This window comes from Cololabis saira, chromosome 8 (genome assembly GCF_033807715.1).
Source record: "Cololabis saira isolate AMF1-May2022 chromosome 8, fColSai1.1, whole genome shotgun sequence".
In the NCBI taxonomy this organism is placed as follows: Eukaryota; Metazoa; Chordata; class Actinopteri; order Beloniformes; family Belonidae; genus Cololabis; species Cololabis saira.
In genome coordinates, this window is record NC_084594.1 from 47,231,264 (window position 1) to 47,252,033 (window position 20,770).

General features: G+C 40.8%; 1 protein-coding gene across 1 annotated transcript in view; it reads left to right on the top strand.

Annotated features, from left to right (window-relative positions):
* Positions 1 to 16,671, top strand: part of LOC133449054 (integrin alpha-5-like) — a 100,245-nt gene extending 83,574 nt beyond the window's left edge. The window contains exons 21-30 of the mRNA XM_061728164.1: positions 822 to 914; positions 1,143 to 1,222; positions 2,286 to 2,366; positions 2,466 to 2,571; positions 2,712 to 2,870; positions 4,151 to 4,258; positions 11,418 to 11,531; positions 12,714 to 12,815; positions 13,840 to 13,962; positions 15,494 to 16,671. Coding sequence (XP_061584148.1) covers positions 822 to 914; positions 1,143 to 1,222; positions 2,286 to 2,366; positions 2,466 to 2,571; positions 2,712 to 2,870; positions 4,151 to 4,258; positions 11,418 to 11,531; positions 12,714 to 12,815; positions 13,840 to 13,962; positions 15,494 to 15,577 — 1,050 coding nt within the window. The 3' untranslated portion in view covers positions 15,578 to 16,671. The remainder of the gene's footprint in view (positions 1 to 821; positions 915 to 1,142; positions 1,223 to 2,285; positions 2,367 to 2,465; positions 2,572 to 2,711; positions 2,871 to 4,150; positions 4,259 to 11,417; positions 11,532 to 12,713; positions 12,816 to 13,839; positions 13,963 to 15,493) is intronic.
* Positions 16,672 to 20,770: the final 4,099 nt, after the last annotated feature.

Consider the following 20,770-nt stretch of genomic DNA (forward strand, 5'->3'; position numbering starts at 1 on the left):
GAACCAGTGGTCCATGGACATTAATATTTGGTACAGTTACCAAGAACCAGTGGTCCATGGACATAAATATTTGGTACAGTTACCAAGAACCAGTGGTCCATGGACATTAATATTTGGTACAGTTACCAAGAACCAGTGGTCCATGGACATTAATATTTGGTACAGTTACCAAGAACCAGTGGTCCATGGACATAAATATTTGGTACAGTTACCAAGAACCATTGGTCCATGGACATTAATATTTGGTACAGTTACCAAGAACCAGTGGTCCATGGACATAAATATTTGGTACAGTTACCAAGAACCAGTGGTCCATGGACATAAATATTTGGTACAGTTACCAAGAACCAGTGGTCCATGGACATAAATATTTGGTACAGTTACCAAGAACCAGTGGTCCATGGACATTAATATTTGGTACAGTTACCAAGAACCATTGGTCCATGGACATTAATATTTGGTACAGTTACCAAGAACCAGTGGTCCATGGACATAAATATTTGGTACAGTTACCAAGAACCAGTGGTCCATGGACATTAATATTTGGTACAGGTACCAAGAACCAATTGTATGACTTTTAAACTAGCATTGAAGTGATTTACATTAGCAGAAATAAGAAACCCAGTGTACTTCAGCCAGCATCAGAGCAGTTTAACAATTAAACAAACAAAATCACATGTACTGCCGGGATAAACATTGTTATAAACATTTCCTTTTAAACAAAAGTTCAGACGTTTTTTAATTTTCTTATGTTTAATTGAGTCCTCTTAATAATAAGTCTAAATGGGTGATAGAATTCGATGTTTTTGTGTCTTTTCCAGGGTTTGACTCAACTGACGTGCAGCTACGAGGAAGAAAACCAGACCCGTTATCTGTCGTGTGATCTGGGGAACCCCATGAAGTCTGGAGCCAGCGTAAGAGCCGGAGAAAACCACACACTGTTCTGGCCTGAATCACTTAATGTGTCTCAACCGAGTTAAATCCAAGGAAACATGTGTAAACATAATCAAACCTTTATTTAAGGAGACTATTCATTCTTTCTGTCATAAATAAAGCGGAATATGTGAGGCAGAAGAAGAGTCCATGATTTTTTTCAAAATTTGAAACAAAAAACATTCATTGTATCCGTTTTCTGTTTGAAGATCTTTGCTGGCCTTCGTTTCACTGTGCCGAGACTGAAGGATACTGAGGACACTGTTCAGTTTCAGTTCCAAGTACGAAGGTACGTAGGTCTGTTTTCAGACATTAGGTTAGATGGTGGAACGTTCGACTAGTGTCAGTAAACAAGCAGCAATAGAGGGTCTGCATTGACGTCACTTCCCACTGGACCAGCCCCCTTACTCACACTGAGTGGCATAACATCAGCAAAAATGGCTGCAACTAGTGGAGAAGAAGGGATAACAGCCGATTATCGGCTAAAATTAAAGGCAGTTGGACTTGACAGTGACCCGTACAGTTTCCCCAAGAACCAGTGGTCCATGGACATTAATATTTGGTACAGTTACCAAGAACCAGTGGTCCATGGACATTAATATTTGGTACAGTTACCCCAAGAACCAGTGGTCCATGGACATTAATATTTGGTACAGTTACCAAGAACCAGTGGTCCATGGACATTAATATTTGGTACAGTTACCCCAAGAACCAGTGGTCCATGGACATTAATATTTGGTACAGTTTCCCCAAGAACCAGTGGTCCATGGACATTAATATTTGGTACAGTTACCAAGAACCAGTGGTCCATGGACATTAATATTTGGTACAGTTACCAAGAACCAGTGGTCCATGGACATTAATATTTGGCCACCAATCCAGTTTCCTGATATTTATATGTACTTAATTTCTACACCGGGGAAGCAAAGCTTGAAGGCTTACAAAAGTCTTGACGCTTGGTCCGACTTCAAGGCAGGATTTGTTGTAGAAATTAAGTGATGAGACACCGAACTTTATGATTAAGTTTAAGATTCCCAGAATATTCTAATTTTTTGAGATAGGATATTTGAGTTTTCTTAAGCTGTAAGCCATGATCAGCAATATTAAAATAATAAAAGGCTTGCAATATTTCAGTTGATTTGTAATGAATCCAGAATGTATGACATTTTTGTTTTTTAATTGCATTACAGAAAATCACAATATTCTAATTTTCTGAGACAGTCCTGTATAGGGATTACTATCACTTATTCATCTATTTTGCAGTCATCAATTTTATAATTATAGTGATCTTTTCCAAATTTGCAGATGTTTGTTAAACATTAGGCGTTTGTCTTTCTTGGTTTGTGTTCTAGTAAAAATGCAAATAACTCTGAAAGTGAAGTGGTGCTTTTGGAGTTGGAGGTTGCTGCAATGGCTGATGTCATTCTGCAGGGGTGAGGCTTCATTATCATTGTTACCACCACATCCTTTATATTACCTTTACATAACCTTAATTATTGATTAAAATGACTTTGTGATTGTACCACTTGAAGTATTTCTCGGCCAGACAAAGTCATCTTTCCTCCTCCTGATTGGAACATAAATCACAGTCTGGAGAAAGAGCAAGATGTCGGCCCTGAGCTTCAACATGTTTATGAGGTAAAATACCACTTCTAATTTATCTAATCTTATGGCTCTTAATCCTTGGTATTTTAATGATAGTGATGTTTAGAGAGCCACTTAAATGTTTTTTTGTTGTGCTTTGTAGCATCTTAATTCATAAATTGTCTCTCTCCCAGTTGGTGAATAATGGTCCCAGTATGGTCAGCCACTCAACACTAGAGGTGACGTGTCCGTTGAGGGTTGTTGGGCACGAGTTGCTCTACCCTCTGGAGGTGATCACGGAGGGTCCACTACGCTGCTCCTCCAAAACAGCCTTCAATGCACTGAAAGTGAAGGTGAGAACACACATCTCAACACACAGCTTAAACTGGGCATACACTGTGCGATTATAGGCTCGTTTTGAGCCGATTTTCCAGTCGTGCGACTATTTTTTGGATCGGGACGGATTTCGACCCAATCGTTGGTCGTGTCTCGTGCAGTAAACGAGGGGTAACGATGAGAAATGAACACCTCACGACGAGAGATTAACACCTCACGACGAGAGATTAACACCTCACGACGAGAGATTAACACCTCACGACGAGAGATTAACACCTCACGACGAGAGATTAACACCTCACGACGAGAGATTAACACCTCACGACGAGAGTGTTTGAAATCCTGGTCGTGCTACGACCCGATTTGCCTCATCCTTTCGCAGAGAGCATGCGCAATTTCTGATGTCATGTCAAAAACGATTATTTGTAGTTTAAAGTGTTGCAAATTCACATTACAAATCATGTTTTAATAGCAGAAAAAAAAGACCACATTTCCCACGTCTGCCCAGCCAATTCCTTGTCCAATCACGACGTTGTCTAATCTTTTTTCATTTATCGCCACACAGAATGGCACAAATTGCTAAAGGCTGATTTATGGTTCTGCGTTACACCAACGCAGATCCTACGGCGTAGGGTACGCGGTGACCCGCACCATACGGTTACGCCGTTGGTGTAACGCGGAACCATAAATCAGCCTTCAGTGTGTCTATGTCTGCTGTTCTGAACTTCTCTGTTGTGCTCATTTTGCTGGGACGTCGGGTCCCTCCACCGAGACACAACTTTTGCGGTATGCGTTCATTGTTGTGTCTAAAAATGATGCGCAGTGCCCACCCAATCAGAAACGGTACAGATATATTGTGATTTTTTTTTAATATATATAAAAAAATTACATTATAAAAAAATAAAGGATCCCCATAACCTTTGATTGGGTGGGCAGGATGCACATTTGGGTGGACACAGCCCACCCCTGCCCCCCCCTAAAACCGGCCTCGAGTTCCAGTACACAGAGGTCTGACGGGAGGATTATGATCGTATAGTGTGAGCAGACGTGAGGATTATGATCGTATAGTGTGAGCAGACGGAGCATCAGAGCATCGGGTCGTACAGTGTGAGACCATAAATCGTGGGCTGTGAACTTTTGAACTCAGAGATCTAGTCATGCAATGTGAGATGGGGCTGAATCAAACGATTTAAAATATTGCACAGTGAATGCCCAGCTTTAGCTGACAACGTGACGCCATCACCCTCGTCCTACTCTCCACCCTGAACACTGGATTGTGTTTTTTTAATGACTGCAGCTTCAGCCTCCGGCAGCAGAAGGTCCTACGTCACTGAAGTCGAGCACTGAGCACCACATAGCGAGGAGGGATCTACTCAGAGAACCTCTGACGGAACAAGGAAACCTGGTGAGACAATGTTGGATAGGCAATCTCACGGTAAATGATTTTCAGGGAAAACAAGGAATAGAATATGTCCTCTGACAAGTCTGGGATTTGCCACACAACTAGGAAGATTAAAAAAGACAACCGTGAATCCAGTCAATCCATCATTCCAGAGGTACTTGCTCTAGATATCCATGGTGTTTCAAAGGCATGTCAATCAAGACAGCCCCATAACACCCAGAGTTACCTCATCTACTCCTGGAGTCCTGGAAGGATGTAATTTTTTTAAATTCAGACCAGCACAACAAACTGCAAGAACAATGTAGAACAATGATGGTTATGAGATACCTATAATTAATAACTGAGAGTTGATCTGAGGAAAGGAAAGAGAAAAAAAGGAGAGAAGGTGGGGTGAAGGGCACCGCTCAGTGGATCATGTTGGTGTCCCCTTGCAGCGTAACTCTATAGCAGCATCCAGACCAGCTTTACACTAACTAGAGGTTTACTAACACTAACTATAGGCTTTACTAAACAGAAAGGTTTTAAGTTTAGTTTTAAAGGTGGAGGTGGTGTCAGCCTACTTAACCCAGATTGGAAGTTGGTTCCATAGTAATGGTGCCTGATAGCAGAACGCCCGCCCTCCAAATCTACATTTAGATACTCTAGGAACTACGAGTAAACCTGCACTCTGAGAACGGAGAGCTCTGCCAGGAACATAAGGCACTATCAGGTCTTGTTAGTAATGCGGAGCTAAGCCGTTTTGGGCTTTATACGCAAGTAATAACATTTTGAATTGGATTCTGAATTTTACTGGGAGCCAATGGACACTGGAAAGATGTGTTATCACCTGCTGATTCCTGTCAGCATTCACGCTGCTGCATTTTGGATCAGCTGGAGGATATTCTTATTACAGTAATCTAGTCTAGAAGATACAAATGCATTAATTAATTTTTCCGCATCACTCTGGGAGAGGATGCTCCTAATCTTTGTGATATTACAGTAATTGAAAAACACTATTTTACAAACCTGATTAATATAGAGTTTAAATGACAAATCCTGATAGAAAACAACACCAAGGCCAAGGCATGCTTAAAGTTTATCTTACGGTTCTGTTTCATCCGGCTTCATAGACAAATAGAGCTGCGTATCATCAGCATAACAATGAAAGTGTATGCCGTGATTCTGGATTATACTTCCCAACGGCTGCATGTATAAACTGAACAAGATTGGCCCTAGCACTGAAACCTGCAGAATACCATAACAGACCCTGGACTGTTCTGAAGAAACTTCATGTACATGAACAAACTGGAACCTGTCAGATAGGTATGATTTAAACCAACGTAGAGCTGTCCCTTTAATCCCAACAACATGCTCTAACCTGTGCAGTAAAATGCCATGATCTATAGTGTCAAAAGCAGCACTGAGGTCCAGTAGAACCAGTATGGACACTAATCCCTTATCTGAGGTCCAGTAGAACCAGTATGGACACTAATCCCTTATCTGAGGTCCAGTAGAACCAGTATGGACACTAATCCCTTATCTCAGGTCCAGTAGAACCAGTATGGACACTAGTCCCTTATCTGAGGTCCAGTAGAACTAGTATGGACACTAATGCCTTATCTGAGGTCCAGTAGAACCAGTATGGACACTAATCCCTTATCTGAGGTCCAGTAGAACCAGTATGGACACTAATCCCTTATCTGAGGTCCAGTGGAACCAGTATGGACACTAATCCCTTATCTGAGGTCCAGTAGAACCAGTATGGACACTAATCCCTTATCTGAGGCCATAAGAAGGTCATTCGTGACTCGAACCAGTGCTGTCTCTGTGCTATGATGCATTCTGAACCCTGACTGAAAAACTTCAAACAGATCATTTCTATACAAATAGTTACATAACTGGCTTGAAACTGCCTTTTCCAGAATTTTAGATACAAATGGAAGGTTGGAAATTAGTCTATAATTAGCTAAAATCTCTGGTTCAACACAAGGTTTTTTTAAAGTAGCGGTATAATTACCGAAACTTAGGGATGGGCGGTATGGACTAAAAAACGTATCACGATAATTTCTGGCATTTATCCCGATAACAATAAAAATGACGATAGAAAAAATACCAATTCAACTCCACCTTTGTAACTATAAATCTATCACCACATTCAGTCTTTGGAGCCCCCAAAACACTGCTCTAAAATAATACTAGATGCTACTAAACTACACCAATTAAATTGAATTAATAAAAACCAATTAAATTAGTACACCTGTACTGCAAAACTGTAATGACTCAAATGAAACAAGTTTGAAATGTAAGAACGCGAGAAAAAAAATGTAAGTCAGCTTTATACAAAAACGTAATCAACGGGAATTTTATCGTTTTTCGTAGATGACAAATTCTTACCGTGGGGAATTTTTTTGACGGTTTATCGTGAATGGTAAAATATCGCCCATTCCTACTGCAACTTTAAAAACCTGTGGTAGACCTCCTAAGTTGATCTGGTCCAGTATTGTCGTGCCTATAAGATCGTTCGACCCTTGCAGGATCCTCCTTCCTTGAGTCTGCAGAGATTGTTGACTCCAACTACACCTCGCTTACAGTAAACAAAGTTAATGCCCTTGTGTTGAATCATCAGTACCAGAGGTTACAATTGAACTGTAATTGTGTTTGTGTGTGGTTCAGCTTACTAGGCTTTGAACATGTATTTAGAAAACCAAAACCAAAATAGTCCAGTCACATTGCGGGAAGATGTAATTGTGCCTTCTGCACTAAACATTTAAATTCTAATGATATTATTTCTTTCAACTGAGGAAATGGGAAAAGATATGATGAGCTCTGGTAAACATCTCAAGCTTCTTGCTGTAATTGTTTATGAAATTAAGTTATTTAGCTTTGTGATTTACAGAGTTGTTTTGGTGTGGCCTTCATCAATGGCTGGAATGTCTGACAGCATTTGTAATATTATTTAGATGACCCATTTTGAAATCAAAGCTTCCAACTCTCTGATGAAGTTTCTGTTCTGCTGTCCTCCATGATTTAATTTTTGAATACTAGTGAACACTAGTACTGAATCTTTAACTTTAAAGCTATTGCAGCTCTGTCTTTGCAGACTTATTATTAGTTATTCATCTTAGTTTTCTTCATTGAACACACAGCTATTGGAAAGCCTTTTCACTGCAGTTTAGATGTTGTGCTGCTTGAGGTATTTTCTTTGTTACTTTTCCTATCACCTGTTATAAGTAACCATAAAAACAAAAGAGTTGCACCTGATATTACCGTGCCTGACACCCCAAATCCGAGAATAGCTGTAGAGGACATGTGGATGTAGTTCAAGAGCAAAGCAAAGTGACAAAATAGGGATTTTAAACCATCTCTGCCTTCAGTCGTAATGGATTGCTTGGAATGCTGACGAGCATTGGGAATGCAGTACCATGTGTTTCCCTGAGATGTGGTTGCAGGAGAATATTCCTAACATATCAGCTTTCAGACAATACTAACACACAGAGATTTGAAAAGAAGAAGGAAAGGTAATCCCAGTGGAAAATCCCAGTGTTTTCAACAACAGAGGCTGCTATCTAGGACATGCTACTGTTAAATAGTGTTTCTGAAACCTCCATATTGAACTATAAGGTGTAAGTTATTTGGCCAGTACTATTTTAGTAGTAGCATACGTCCACCATCAGCTGTTACCATCTTTGCTAAGTTACAAACACCCCAGTGGAAAAATCTAAAGATTTCAGCCACCCTTCTTTCTCAGCAGTTTGTCAACTGTTCCATCCCAGTCCGTGGACCTGACGCCATCGACTGTGGCGCGGCGTCTGGAAGGGCCTGGTACGGGACTCCCTGGGCCCTTGGGTTCTGGCCCAGGGCCTCCTGTTGGTGGGGGTGTCAGGATTATTGTTATTATATTATTATTATCATCAGAACGGCATGCAACACACACACACACACACACACACACACACACACACACACACACACACACACACACACACACACACACAAACACACACATACACAATTCACAAAAAACATGACATCCCATCTTCTATTATTGGAAAAATGCACCATATCAACTAATGAAAAAATGATATGGCAAGCCCAGCATTTTGTTGCTGAGGAAAATTGCGGGATTAAAAGATACAGATACAAGTTTTTTGTCTTTTCTTCACTGTAGAGAAACCACTGTCCCTGAAATCATTTCTGGTCCTCACTCTTTTAGCTTTTTTTTCCAGCCTTCTCTCTCAACTTCTGTTCTGCTGACCGTTTATCCCACAGATATTCTGTGATTTTGGCAAATTGTTTAAAACATTAGATCATTTTACCAAAAAAAAATTCTATTGTGTAGTGATAGTTTTCCATGACTGTAAACATCAGACTCTTCCTAAAAACCCTTGAGGGCTCTGTAGAGGCAGTAACTGTCAGGTTTCACGTCACCCTGCTTTTGGTGGCAGCGTCAGCCAGTTATAATCCAGCCTGCTGCATCTGAGAAACATTTGACTGACTGGTGAAATCTGAAAAGTACTGAAAACATGTTCTCACATTCATTCTTTTGTCTTTTTCACAAAAATATCAGCAAAACATGAGTTGTACATGTCAACTTTTTGGAACAAGATACTTATGTTGCTGCACCTGCTCCACAGACACACTGATTTAAAATAATAATAATAATTAAAGCTGCAAGCAGCGATGAACGGGCCCTCGTGCATGCAATTTGCACCAATAAAAGTCAAGGACTCAAAACTAAGTCTGATGACACCACCCACGAGTCATTATGTGAAACCATTCAAAAGTTATTACAGAAAATAGGAACTATCACATATCAACCAATCAGAAGAAGAGGCAGGGCTAATTTGCACCAATTAAGATGAAGGAGTCAAAACCGAGTCCGATGACACCACCCACGACTCTGTATGTCATACCATTTAAAAGTTATGGCAGAAAATAGGAACTATAAAATATGGACCAATCAGATGAAGGGTGGGTGCACTTTTTGGCGTCTATCGTCGCCACGGTAACGCTTTTGACTGAGAAAAGTAATGCCCATCATCGAGATGCACATTTTGATGTATATCACACGTTACGCACGTTAGCACGTACGTTATGCTTCGGCCGCATTAACGGCAGAAGAAATGGCATAAATTGCGCCAAAATTACACGATTAATTCAAAATGGCCGACTTCCTGTTGGGTTTCGGCCATGGCGCCAAGAGACCTTTCTTTAAGTTGCGCCATGATACAGGTGTGTACCGACTTTCGTGCATGTACGTCAAACCGTATTGTGGGGCTTGAGGCATTAAGTTTTCTAGGGGGCGCTGTTGAGCCATTAGGCCACGCCCATTAATGAAAACCATTAAATATCAAATTTTTCACCAGGCCTGGCTTGGTGCAAAATTTGGTGACTTTTGGGGCACATTTAGGGGGAAATAATGGCCCTCATTTCGTCAGAAGAAAAATGAGAATGAGGATACCAAGAACGAGAACAATTCATACAGAAACAATAGGGCCTTCGCACTGTCAGTGCTCGGGCCCTAATTCATTTTATTTAGAGGTGCCTTTCAGGTCACCCAAGGTCACCTTACAAAAGATACAACAAAACATGAGTTGTACATGTCAACTTTTTGGAACAAGATACTTATGTTGCTGCACCTGCTCCACAGACACACTGATTTAAAATAATAATAATAATTAAAGCTGCAAGCAGCGATGAACGGGCCCTCGTGCATGCAATTTGCACCAATAAAAGTCAAGGACTCAAAACTAAGTCTGATGACACCACCCACGAGTCTTTATGTGAAACCATTCAAAAGTTATTACAGAAAATAGGGCACCCATGGGGCACCCATGGTGCTGAGGCTCGGGCACCCATGGAGCACCCAAGGTGCTGAGGCTCGGGCACCCAAGGTGCTGAGGCTCGGACACCCATGGTGCTGAGGCTCGAGCACCCAAGGTGCTGAGGCTTGGGCACCCAAGGTGCTGAGGCTCGGGCACCCAAGGTGCTGAGGCTCGGGCACCCAAGGTGCTGAGGCTCGAGCACCCATTGTGCTGAGGCTCGAGCACCCATGGTGCTGAGGCTCGAGCACCCATTGTGCTGAGGCTCGAGCACCCATGGTGCTGAGGCTCGGGCACCCATGGTCATGCAGTCTCATCCCACAGCTCTTCACACAGACTCACAGCCAAGATCATTCTTCCATCTTGATCGTCTCTGATTCAATTTTCAATTCAATTCAATTTTATTTACATAGCGTCTAATACAACAAAAGTTGTCTCTAGACGCTTTCCAGAAACCCAGAACATGACCCCCGAGCAATTATTACATAAACAATGGCAAGGAAAAACTCCCCTTTAGGAGGGAAGAAACCTGGACCAGGACCTGGATCATAAGGGGGGACCCTCCTGCCGAGGGCCAGACTTTTCTATCTGATCTACAAGCTGCAAGTTTTTTTTCTCCCTCCAGCACCTTCTCTCCTATTGGACACCACCGAGATGTCGTCACAGGGCGCATGGTGAAATAAAAAAATGTTCAATTCGCAGCGGCAGCTTGCGCCGTCTTGCGCCGTCTTGCGCCGTCTTGTGCCGTATTGCGCCGTCTTGCGCCCTCTTGCGCTCTTGCTGCCGCGGCAACCCGGCGGCAACCGGGTGGCGTGCGTCCTGTTGCGCGCCACCGACCTTGGCGCAAAGCCCTGCGCTCTTGTGCAACGGCAGCAAATACACAATGAATGGGAAAACGGCGCCAGACCGGAAAAATGTTTTCGGTCGCCAAGCAACTTGCAACGAATATGCGCGCTTGTCTGCGCCCACCCCGTCGGTGTGCTGCGTTCTATGTGAAAGTAGCTTTAATGTCAAACACGGTGGGGGGTCATTACATGCTTCACTTGTACCTATAAGGGGCAAATTTGCTCTCGGCTCAGACTTTTTGCTGAAGAGAACCTTTTAAGTTTAAAAATTCATGTCCAAAATAAATCGAGCTGAAAACCATGAAAATGTAAAAGAACTTGGACCATCAGCCAGTTTGTGGACAAAGAAGCATCTGATGTGTTGAAGATGCTGACCGTACTTGATTACTGCAGTCATTAGTTAAAAAAACAAACGTGTGGTTTTGTGTGTTTGTCTCCGTGATAAAGACGTGTGGTTTTCTGTGTTTGTCTCCGTAATAAAGACGTGTGTTTTGTGTGTTTGTCTCCGTGCTACAGTCGTGTGGGGTGGTGGACTGCTGGGAGCTGCACTGTGACGTGGGGCTGCTGGAGAGAGGGGGCAGCGTCATCCTGACCGTTCGCTCCAGACTCTGGGCTGAAACCTTCATGGAGGTGAGAGGATAGATTCATGTGCAGAGTTCTTCAAACCTGGTCCTCGGGACCGACTGTCCTACAGGTTTTAGATGACGCTCTGCTTTAACACACCTGCTTCCTGCAAGGTGACCATGAATAGACTTGTGCAGACCTGGATGACGAGCTGCCTGCTCTGCAAGTGTTGATGCACAAGCAGTTTAATCCAGCTGGGCAATACTGCCCTCTGTTGGAGATTAACAGCTAGTATTCAAATTGAGATAATTTTTATACTGAATTTTGTGTGATGTGAGCAGTTGTTACAATGCATGCACATTAACGAATACGTCCACACAATGGCTAGTAGCAGATTTTACGATGGAGTATTAGGGCCAAACTAAGACAAAAAAAATTAATTGAAAATTACGAGAATAAAGTCATAATATTATGAGAATAAAGTCGTAATATTATGAGAATAAAGTCGTAATTTATGAGAATAAAGTCATAATATTAGGAGAATAAAGTCGTAATATTAGAAGAATAAAGTGGTAATTTATGAGAACAGGAAGAGCTTCTTCTCCCAGTGTTAGAATGAGGAATATTGAGCATCTTGTGAAGTTATATTTCGGTATCGGTTTCACAAATAATTAAATACTTAATCTTTTGGCACATCAGCATGGAATTATTATCAGTATAAGGACTTTAAAATTATTATGCAAACGACTGCGTCTATTTCGAGGAAGGAACCACAGACTTGGAAGAAATTGCGTCTTTTGTGGAAGAGGAAAATCTTTATGATCATTATGATCATTCCTGAGAAACATCAAAACCTCTTTGAATTGAATTAATCTAGTAATATTACGACTTTATTCTCATAATATTACGACTTTATTCTTGTAATTTTACGACTTTATTCTCGTAATATTACGACTTTATTCTCATAATATTACGACTTTATTCTGGTAATATTACGACTTTATTCTTGTAATTTTACGACTTTATTCTCATATTATTATGACTTTATTCTCGTAATTTCCAATTTCTTTTTTGTCTTAGTTTGGCCCTAATACTCAATATCATATCATGTCAATATCAATATCATGCTCACTCAACCATTATTAAGCCTTGTGCAGCTGTCCAGGTGTTTTTTTTAAATACTACGTAAGAATCATGCAATAAACCTTCCCCTGATCTGTTGACCAACCATCCGTGTCTCTCCCACAGCGGCCGTACACGGAGCACGTGGTGGAGTGCTCCGTTTATTACCAGGTGAACACCATGCCTTATTCTATTCCTCCCAAATTCAAGCCATCCGGGTCCAAAAAGGTAACTTTGTTTGGGTTTTCCACCTGACTTTTATACATTTTCACAAGCTTTTAAGCTTTTTTCCAATGTTAGTCCATGGGCCAGACCAGACCACTCAAGCTGACCAAACTTACTTATGATTTTTGAACAGATCCATGTCTATAGATGATATTCTGGTAAAATAATCCTTCCTGAGTGGCAGCTGGATCAGAGTTATCAGCTCATGAAGTTACCAGCCCCTTCAGGTTCATTGATGATTCTAAATTGGGTGTATTATACATTTCCTAAATCCTTATGGTCCTGTGAGTATTCCAGTTTTTGTATTTTTATTTTTTTGTATTTTGTGTCTCTAATGTTGTTTATAAAAGTAAGCTGGTTCCTTATCTCATTGTTATGTCCTTTATGTCGTGTATTTGCAGATAAAGACCAGTTTGTGACATTAGTGTCTGTTATAGTTTCATAGGAGCCTAATGATGCTCTTCTAGTTTAAGGCTCATAATGACCTGTAACAACAATATAGTAGGGGTATCTTATACATTTCCTGAATCCTTATGGTCCTGTGAGTATTCCAGTTTTTGTATTTTGTGTCTCTGTTGTTCCTAGATGACACAGGGATAAAAGATAGTATATCATTTAGGCGAAAAGTGTGTAAAAATGTGTGTTGTTTCTAGTTTAAAGAGCTGCAGTGACCTCTATGTTGGTCAGAAAGATTCACATCCTAGCTTGAATGAATGCTTAAAAAGTCCCCTTTAAAATGATACCAAAGACAATGTTGTGAAACATTGACAGATATCCTGTACATGAGTCTAAACCAGGATATGCACCGGCATCTAAAATGTTCTGAAGGGGGTGGTAACTTCATGAGCTGATAACTCTGATCCAGCTAACACTCAGGAAGGTTATCATAATAAAATATCATCTATAGACATGGATCTTTTCAAAAATGATAAGTAAGTTTGGTCACCTCTAGTGGTGCTGACCAGTGAGGTTTTGGGCTCTATGTCCCAGTGAGAGCCAGTCTGAGCTGTTGTGTGTGCTGTTGTAGGTGGTGGCCAGCGTGATGTGGGGCACGCCGGACAGTCAGGTCCTGGTTCCGGTGTGGATCATCATCCTGGCCGTTCTAACGGGGCTGCTGTTGCTGGCTCTGCTCATATATCTACTTTACAAGGTAATAATGAGCTGCTACACAATCCTACCAACATGATTATCTGAGAAGAAACTAGAGTCAAGAAAATGTCTCTCAATACTTTGGAAGGATCCGTGCTGCACAGAAACCCACTCAACAAACAACTTTACTTTTTGAACACAAATACATGTTTTGTACTGAAGAGTAATACTCTTCAGTACCAGGCAGGAGAAAAATAAAAATAATATTTTAGAGGAGGAAGGTTTTTTTTTTTCATTATTCACTTCGAGAAAAAAAAGTCGAAATGTGGAGAATAATGTTGAAGTACAATATCGAAGAAAAAAGTCGAAAATGTATTTCAACTTTATTCTCGAAATTCCGACTTTATACACAAAATTTCAACTTCATTCTTGAAATTGTATTTCAACATTAATGTCGACAATTCAACTTTTTTCTTGAAGTGCACAATAAAAAAAGAAAATCTCCCCCTCTCAAATATTTTTTCTCCTGCATGGTCCTAATACTCTTCCGTATGTTTTGTAAGCATTGCTGGATGAGATAAAGGTTTGTCAAACCTCCTCTGGCAAACGTTTCTGCTCTACTGGGTTATGACCGCAAACTGTAAAAGAGCAGTATTTAGGGATTTAGCATTATTACTCAGAGCTGGGCTGAAACAGTTGAACTCGTGAGATTATCCAGGAACAACGTTTCCCCCTGATGGGCCTCCCCTGTCTGCGGTAATAATCTTCTTTCCAGGTTTGGACCCGTCATTTCTCTGTGTCATCACAGCTATTTATGTGTTCAAATGAAGTCCAGCTCCGACTGTGGGCCTGCTGTTTTACTCTGGAGCTTAACCTGTTTGCGTTACAGCAAATACAGGACTGTCTCAGAAAATTACAATATTGTGATTTTCTGTAATGCAATTACAAAAACAAAAATGTCATACATTCTGGATTCATTACAAATCAACTGAAATATTACAAGCCTTTTATTATTTTAATATTGCTGATCATGGCTTACAGCTTAAGAAAACTCAAATATCCTATCTCAAAAAATTTGAATATTCTGGGAATCTTAATCTTAAACATAATCAGCAATATTAAAATAATAAAAGGCTTGCAATATTTCAGTTGATTTGTAATGAATCCAGAATGTATGACATTTAATTTTTTTCTAATTACATTACAGAAAATAAAGAACTTAATCACATTATTCTAATTTTCTGAGACAGTCCTGTACATCTCTCTCATACACAAACCTGCACACAATGCACACTCACAAAATGTAAGACTAATTAGACGTGACAGTCAATAAAATGTATGAACGAATCCAAAGTCACTGCATGGCTGTGGTGGCAGATTCCAGTCTTCACACATAAAAGAGTGAGCAATAAATTCCTAGTTTATATTTTCTAGATCTATGGAGAGTATTTGTGTGCGTTACTTCTCTGGAGCAGGCCCCTCTCTGGCATTTCTTATGAAGAAATGTCTCTTCTTCCTGAAAAAATGAAAATGTTTCCCTTCCGTCCTTGCAGCCTTTGGTTTGTATGTGATATGTCCACGTTTCCTTGCAGATGGGTTTCTTTAAAAGACCTGATCCGTACGGTACGACCATGGAGAAAGCCCATCTCAAGCCCCAGGCGTCCTCTGAAGCGTAAGAACCCGGACCGGGTCTCCCACCGCAGCTGTTTCAAAGTTAACTGGAAGTATCACAACATTCCCAAAGCAAGTGGTGGAACTTGCTGATTGTACGAGCAGGCAGCCTGTTTCAGACGGGACTGTTATGGGAGCTGTATCACTGGAATGCACTATCGCTGGTGCTGCACTAATATGCCAAAACAGAATCCATGACAGGGGTCATGCAGTTGAATATGCGCTGCTGTTTGGACAGTCATTTGTACAGCCCAAAGTTCCTCTGAGGCTCGTGGTTGTGGGAAATACTTCCTGCAGAGTACCGGTACTCCTCACCTATATGGACTCAGAAAAACAAATGCACCTCCAACAAAAGGCACTAAAGCCACAGCCTTACTTCATTCCAAAAAGTGGTATTTTAATCCATTTTTGCAGCCTCAGTGTTTCATATCTCTTCAAATCTGTGCTTTTGTAGGATCTACAGTATATACCAGTGGTCCCCAACCCCAGGGCCACGGCCCGGTACAAGGCCGTGGGTCATCTGGTACCGGGCCGCACAGAGAGAAAAAATAATTTCTGTAGCCCCGACTGATGATGGTTGACTCTCAAACTGATGGTTCACAATGTTTTTATTCCTTGGATGTTCAGTAAACACACTGCAAACAGACCGTAAGAGCTATAAAGGAATCAAATAAAATAGAGTTAGTCTTTCTACATTCATATAAGTTTCATTTAACTTAAATACAGACCGACACAGCTGCTCTGTCGGCTACCGTTAACCGCAATACATGAGTAACCATGGCAACCAAACTCAAGCTGGACATAAATACGGCATAACATGTGCAAAGAAAACAAATCCTTATCAGCAGGGGCTTTTGTGTCAGTTAGGCTCCACTTTAGCATTCCTGGCACTCGTTTAGTCTTTCAGACACACTTTCTACTGCCGTTAAACTTTTACCGTTAAAGTTCGAAGCGCCGAGTGTTAACAAGGTCTCGGTGAGACGCCTTCAAAATAAAAATCACTAATATATCGGTCTCCTTAATATATAACAAATAAAATAAATGCTTTTAAGTCTTTAGGCTTAAAGGCTTTAAATAACGTTAATGAGAAAACAAACATTTTTATTTTATTTTTTCGAAAATGGCGTTTTATTATTATTATTATTATTATTATTATTATTATTATTATTATTATTATTATTATTGTTTTTATTATTATTGTTATAATAGAGAAAATCCCACAGTTTTTAATGCCGATCTTGTCATTTTATTTAGTTTCAGCTACACCTTTAGATTGGGCGGTGAAAATATTGTCAGACATTAAACCGGTCCGCAGTGCAGAAAAGGTTGGGTACCACTGGTAAATACCACTTGTTATTTATGATACAGTGTTTTCCCATTGATCATTGAATGTTGTAATGTACTGTCTGCAGGAAATATCTGATGAAACTGAATTATGTGACTTGAATCCTTCCTCTCCCATATTGGGAGGTCCTGTGTGTTTGGTGTAATGTGTCCATCGTCTTATGGCCGACTGATGTTGTTGCTCAGAATAAAAACATTTTGTATAACACCCAAACTGTCCTTTGCGTGGGATCAGCTGTATGAATGGAAACCAGGTGGAAACCATGAGCTGTGATGCATCTCCAGGGCAGAGGGCTGTAGGGCTTTAGGGCAGAGGGATGTAGGGCTGTAGGGCTATAGGGCTGTAGGGCAGAGGGCTGTAGGGCAGAGGGATGTAGGGCTGTAGGGCAGAGGGCTGTAGGGCAGAGGGCTGTAGGGCAGAGGGATGTAGGGCTGTAGGGCAGAGGGCTGTAGGGCAGAGGGCTGTAGGGCTATAGGGCTGTAGGGCAGAGGGATGTAGGGCTGTAGGGCAGAGGGATGTAGGGCTGTAGGGCAGAGGGATGTAGGGCTGTAGGGCAGAGGGATGTAGGGCTGTAAGGCAGAGGGATGTAGGGCTGTAGGGTAGAGGGATGTAGGGCAGAGGGCTGTAGGGCATAGGTATGTAGGGCTGTAGGAGAGAGGGCTGTAGGGCTATAGGGCTGCAGGGCTGTAGGGCTGCAGGGCTGTAGGGCTGCAGGACTTTAGGGCTGTAGGACTGTAGGGCAGAGGACTGTAGGGCAGAGGCCTGTAGAGCAGAGGGCTGCAGGGCTGTAGGGCTGCAGAGAAGTAGGGCAGAGGGCTGCAGGGCTGTAGGACTGTAGGGCAGAGGGCTGTAGGGCAGAGAGCAGTAGGGCTATAAGGCTGTAGGGCAGAGGGCTGTAGGGCAATTCAATTCAATTGTATTTACTAACAGAGACTTGGAGCTTAACGATCGTATATTTAGTAGTCCGCATCTAATTCTTCGGTCTCTTATTGGTACCAAATGTGCATTGGTTTTAATTTTTACAAGGTTATTTTGGTTAACGCCTCCAAAACGCCGCACCCGGTGAACTTTTGGAGGGCGGGGAACTACAACTATTATTTTGCTAGGCACCTGGTTAGAGTTGCCAATTACATCATGTAATCCTATAGTTTCAGAGTCGCCAATTACATAATGCAATCCTACAGTTTTATTGGCAGGCGTTGGTCCTCGGGAAGCAGCAGAGAAGTGTGTTAAACTGCAGCTCTGCATCCTGGCCTGGACCCTGCGTTGTCAGGGGGAGGGTCTAATAAAACTGGCCAAATTACTAGAGACAAGAGCAGCCCTAGCCCGGGTGGGATGAATGCCGTCTCTTCTAATCAGACCGGACTTTCCCCAAAATGTCTCCCAATTGTCAATAAAGGCCACGTCGTTTTCTGAACACCACCGATACAACCAGCGACGGAGCGAGAGCATGCGGCTAAACATGTCATCGCTGGTCAGATTGGGGAGGGGACCAGAGAAACCTACGGAGTCCGACATGGTTTTGGCGTAGTTACACACCGAGACAATATTCATTTTGGTCACTAACGACTGGCGAAGACGGGAGTCATTAGCTCCGACTAATATTGCAAGTCAATTCTATATTATATTCACACACACATATATATATATATATACACATCCATATATACATATATACATATATATACATATATATATACACATATACATACATACACATACACATACATATATACACACACACTCATATATACCTATTATATAATAACACTACTATGCAATAATACCATTATATCTCATGTACCAAAACAATCATATTACATACACAACTATTCCATACCGAAACCATTACTTGGATAGATGTTTTTTAAGTAGTATTCTGAATTGATTATTGTTAGAGAGTTTTACATGATTGGGTAAAGAATTCCATTCTTTCATTCCTCTATACAGGACTGTACGTTTGATGGCATTAGATCTAACCTTAGGTATTGTAAAATTTCCAACAGTTGCATGTCTAGTGTTGTGACAGTGATTTTCTGCACTAAAAGAGAGGTTTCAAACAAATCATATGGCTTTTTTAAAACAGGTGTTGAAAATATTGCCAGCCCAAGTCAAGAACTTTTTCCATCAACCATGGTCATGTACGACAGAGTATTAGGGCCAAACTAAAACAAAAAAAAATTGGGAATTACGAGAGTAAAGTCATAATAATATGAGAATAAAGTCGTAAAATTACAGTACGAGAATAAAGTCATAATGTTGCGAGAATAAAGTAGTAAAATTACGGGAATAAAGTCATAATGTTGCGAGAATAAAGTAGTAAAATTACGAGAATAAAGTTATAATGTTGCGAGAATAAAGTAAAGAATAAAGTTGTAATATTACGAGAATAACGTCGTCATTTATGAGAACTCTAACAGGAAGAGTACATCCGTCTTTTGTGGTAGAGGAGCTGTCTGGTATAGTATATGATGACTTGGATTTATATAGTGCCCTTCAAGGCACCCAGTGCGCTTTACAGAGATCACTATTCATTCATACACATTCTCTCTGGTGGTGGTAGCTACGTTTGTAGCCACAGCTGCCCTGGGGCAGACTGACGGAAGCGTGGAGCCATATCGTGCCAAACGGCCCCTCCAACCACCACCAACATTCAAACACATTCACACACATTCACACGGGGCAAGGTGGGTAAGGTGTCTTGCCCAAGGACACTACGACAATAAACTGGGACAGAGCGGGATTCGAACTGCCGACCTTCCGATCATTGGACAACCCACTCTACCACCTGATCTACTGCCGCCCCAATATATATATGACATAATATTAGTTCACGGATCCACCAACATGCTCGAAATGGAGTAGGAATGAAGTAAACACTGATCCAGTCCTACCCCTGAATCTTACATACATTCTTACATCTTACATTCTTACATATAATAAAAAGAATTTACCTCCAATTATATACATAAAAATTTCTATAAATCTATATATTGACATATCTACATATAACTATAAATCAGTATATATTAAAGGAGCATGAGGCAAGAATAAGAAATGAGACTCATTAGCGCCACGACGGCCGTCGGGGGTACTGCAGCCAACAGCGAAGCCGGCACGGCAGAACGGGGAGAACGCGCATGCAGCGTCATTTGACGTCACATACGCAGGACAGCGCGGGAAATTCCGGCCCGGAATTGCAGCGCATTTTGCAGCACACAGCCTGTTCAAGGCAACGGAGAGATACACTAGAGGGCTCATTCATTTTGGTTTGGAACGCTTCATCTGACATTATTACTAGAAAACTTAAAACGTATATGAATTTTTTTCATAAATCCCGCCTCAAGCTCCTTTAATAGAGCTATAGATACACAAATACTGTACGTATAATACAACTCAATATAGCTATATACAGGACTGTCTCAGAAAATTAGAATATTGTGATAAAGTTCTTTATTTTCTGTAATGCAATTAAAAAAAAAATAAAATATCATACATTCTGAATTCATTACAAATCAACTGTAATATTACAAGCCTTTTATTATTTTAATATTGCTGATTATGGATAAGATTAAGATTCCCACAATATTCAAATTTTTTGAGATTTGAGTTTTCTTAAACTGTAAGCCATGATCAGTAATATTAAAATAATAAAAGGCTTGCAATATTTCAGTTGATTTGTAATGAATCCAGAATGTATGACATTTTGGCATTACAGAAAATAAAGGACTTTATCACAATATTCTAATTTTCAGAGACAGTCCTGTACATACCTACAAATAACAATCTATATCCACAATATACATCTATATATCTATTAATAAATGTACATATTTATTAATATATGTAGATA